Source organism: Lepidothrix coronata, unplaced genomic scaffold (genome assembly GCF_001604755.1).
Source record: "Lepidothrix coronata isolate B3197 unplaced genomic scaffold, Lepidothrix_coronata-1.0 Scaffold152, whole genome shotgun sequence".
Lineage (NCBI taxonomy): Eukaryota > Metazoa > Chordata > Aves > Passeriformes > Pipridae > Lepidothrix > Lepidothrix coronata.
Genome location: NW_016690332.1, coordinates 1,965,369 through 1,968,634, shown reverse-complemented (window position 1 = coordinate 1,968,634; position 3,266 = coordinate 1,965,369). Strand labels below are relative to the sequence as shown.

Sequence of the window (3,266 nt, the reverse complement as noted above, 5' to 3'; positions counted from 1 at the left end):
GCGGGCTGGCGGGCGCAGGGAGGTGTCGCGGTTCGCACGTGGCCGGCTCGGTCCGGCCGCTCCACGCCTTTGTCCCCGCTGTCAGCGGCACCGCGGCGGCGGGGCGGTGCCCGCAGCCACGCCCTCCGACCACGCCCCCCCACCGGGGCACGCCCCCTCACGGCACACAATGCCGCGGCTCGGCCCCGCCCCCGCGTGCCCATTGGCTGCGCGCCACTCCCGCATGACGTCAGTGGTGGGGCGGGGCGCGGCTCCCCATTTAAGGGGCTTTTGGGGCGCGGCCGCCGCAGCAGCGAGAGTGGGAGCGGGTGGAGAGGGAGGTGAAGGCGGCAGGAGCAGCGGGGCGGCACCTTCGGATACCGGCACCATGCGTGAGATCGTGCACATCCAAGCCGGGCAGTGCGGCAACCAGATCGGCGCTAAGGTACGGGGCTGGCGCCCCGCTCGTCTTGCCCGGGGCTGTGGGCGCGGGGCGGTGCCCGCTTAGCCGCGCTCCGCGTGTCCCGGAGGGACCCGCTGCCGGGAGAGCCTCCTTTCCGCAGCGGAGTACCGTCGGGATCGCCTCTCCACGGGAAGGTCTGCGCGGGGCAGCTCCCAGTTGCTGCATCTGGGCGGAGGGAGCGCGGTGGGGTTTCCACGCCGAGGGTGTGGCGCGCCCTGGTTAAGGGGGTGTGGGGGCATCAGCTGCCATCCGTCAGCCCCTCGCGGGCTGCAGGGGTTCGGGGCGGGCGGGGGAAGGGGACGCCAAGCCGGTGCCACACCCCTCCCGTCGGTGGCGGGGGGTGTGAGGGGCGCGGTGGCGGCTCCGTCTGGCCGGGGGGCCGCACCCACGCGTGGCGAATCCCTGGCTGCCACGTGGCGGGGATTTGGCCAGGGGGCGAGAGCGGGGCGTGGCGGCGCTGACCATCCTCACACCCATTCATTCCGGTTCCCTTAGTTCTGGGAGGTCATCAGCGATGAGCACGGCATCGACCCCACGGGCAGCTACCACGGGGACAGTGACCTGCAGCTGGAGAGGATCAATGTCTACTACAATGAAGCCACCGGTAACGCCCCTTTGTAATGAGCTTCCCGGGGGAGGGGGCATAGGGGGTGCTGACAGGGGTCTCCCAGCCATCCCTGCAGTGGGTGATGCCCCTGCACAGCTTAAATGACTGCTTTGTCTTGCCATCCCCAGCTACCTCCCTCCAAATTCCCACAACCTCCATGTCCTCAGCAGCGGATGGGAGCACAGCAAGGCTGCTGTGACACTGGCTGCTTATTACAGGGCTGTAACACTGGTGCTGGTTCCTCTCACAGGTAACAAGTATGTCCCACGTGCCATCCTCGTGGACCTGGAACCTGGCACCATGGACTCTGTGCGCTCTGGCCCCTTTGGACAGATCTTCCGTCCTGACAACTTTGTCTTTGGTGAGTGAGTGTGAGACGGAAGAGTCCCAGAGTGGGACTTGGAGCAAGCATGCAAATGACCCTGGGGGACCTGAAACCCAGTGGCAGAGTGGGGATGGAAGTGAAGGGTGGAGCCCATGGGGAAGGGGAAAGTGGCGTCATCTCTGTTTGTCCCTGGGGCGCTAATGTGGCACCTTGCTTGTGGTCTGCCCTCCAGGTCAGAGCGGGGCTGGCAACAACTGGGCCAAGGGGCACTACACGGAAGGCGCCGAGCTGGTGGACTCTGTCCTGGATGTGGTGAGGAAGGAGTCGGAGAGCTGTGACTGCCTCCAGGGCTTCCAGTTGACCCACTCGTTGGGCGGAGGCACAGGCTCTGGGATGGGCACCCTCCTCATCAGCAAGATCCGGGAGGAGTACCCCGACCGCATCATGAACACCTTCAGCGTGATGCCCTCGCCCAAGGTGTCGGACACGGTGGTGGAGCCCTACAATGCCACCCTCTCCGTGCACCAGCTGGTGGAGAACACGGACGAGACCTACTGCATCGACAACGAGGCGCTGTATGACATTTGCTTCCGCACCCTGAAGCTGACCACTCCCACGTACGGGGACCTCAACCACCTGGTGTCGGCCACCATGAGCGGCGTGACCACCTGCCTTCGCTTCCCCGGCCAGCTGAACGCCGACCTGCGCAAGCTGGCGGTCAACATGGTGCCTTTCCCCCGGCTGCACTTCTTCATGCCGGGCTTCGCCCCTCTCACCAGCCGCGGCAGCCAGCAGTACCGCGCCCTGACGGTGCCTGAGCTGACGCAGCAGATGTTCGACTCCAAGAATATGATGGCCGCCTGCGACCCCCGCCACGGGCGCTACCTGACGGTGGCCGCCATCTTCCGGGGCCGCATGTCCATGAAGGAGGTGGACGAGCAGATGCTCAACGTGCAGAACAAGAACAGCAGCTACTTTGTGGAGTGGATCCCCAACAACGTGAAGACGGCCGTCTGTGACATCCCCCCGCGCGGCCTCAAGATGTCCGCCACCTTCATCGGCAACAGCACGGCCATCCAGGAGCTCTTCAAGAGGATCTCGGAGCAGTTCACGGCCATGTTCCGGCGCAAGGCTTTCTTGCACTGGTACACCGGCGAGGGCATGGATGAGATGGAGTTCACGGAGGCAGAGAGCAACATGAACGACCTGGTCTCCGAATACCAGCAATACCAGGATGCCACTGCTGATGAGCAGGGGGAGTTTGAAGAGGAAGGAGAGGAAGATGAGGCATAAAGTTGAGATGGGTAGGCGTTAAGTATAGTCTGAGCAGGCAAGTATTGATTGAGAGAAGGAATCTGTGCAGTTGTGCTGAAGCATGCATTTTTTAATTTGGTGCTCTCCACTGTTGCTTCTGTCAGCAGTTTTGTATCCTTGACTGTCCAATGTAACAGTAGTTGCAAAAATACTTCAGAGTCTTCTGTTGAAATGGTTAACTTCTCAAACATAAAGGCTTTTTGTGTCCTAAACTGTCTCCTCTGCTTTATTTCTCTCTCTATTAAGCATGTAATTCCTATGTAGTTTTTTATAACTTTACTTCTCAGTTTATTCCTTAACCTCAGTGAAAGCTTAAGCTCAATAAAACAAGAATTCTCAGGCTGTGATTTAGTAGCATATGGAAACTGTAGTAGCTCATCTAAGAATGACAGCTAATTTATGAAAACTCCTGTGTGTAACAGCTTATCTAGTTGGTGGGATGAAAACTGCTTTAGCTAGTAGAAACGAGACACTGCACTTGAGAATCCTGCAACTCCTATTTATGCTCATACATGGTAGTGAGGTCAGAGAGAAGATATTGAATTCCACATTACAAGCTGTCAAAACTGATTTGATAG

At 60.1% G+C, this 3,266-nt stretch overlaps 1 protein-coding gene across 1 annotated transcript; it reads left to right on the top strand.

Moving 5' to 3' along the window:
- The first annotated feature begins 278 nt into the window (after positions 1-278).
- Positions 279-2,900, top strand: LOC108504104 (tubulin beta-2 chain). Its single transcript, XM_017828731.1, has 4 exons — positions 279-424; positions 938-1,046; positions 1,300-1,410; positions 1,607-2,900. Exons 1-4 carry the CDS (start codon positions 368-370, stop codon positions 2,665-2,667), a joined length of 1,338 nt encoding a protein of 445 aa, XP_017684220.1. The 5' UTR covers positions 279-367; the 3' UTR covers positions 2,668-2,900.
- Positions 2,901-3,266: the final 366 nt, after the last annotated feature.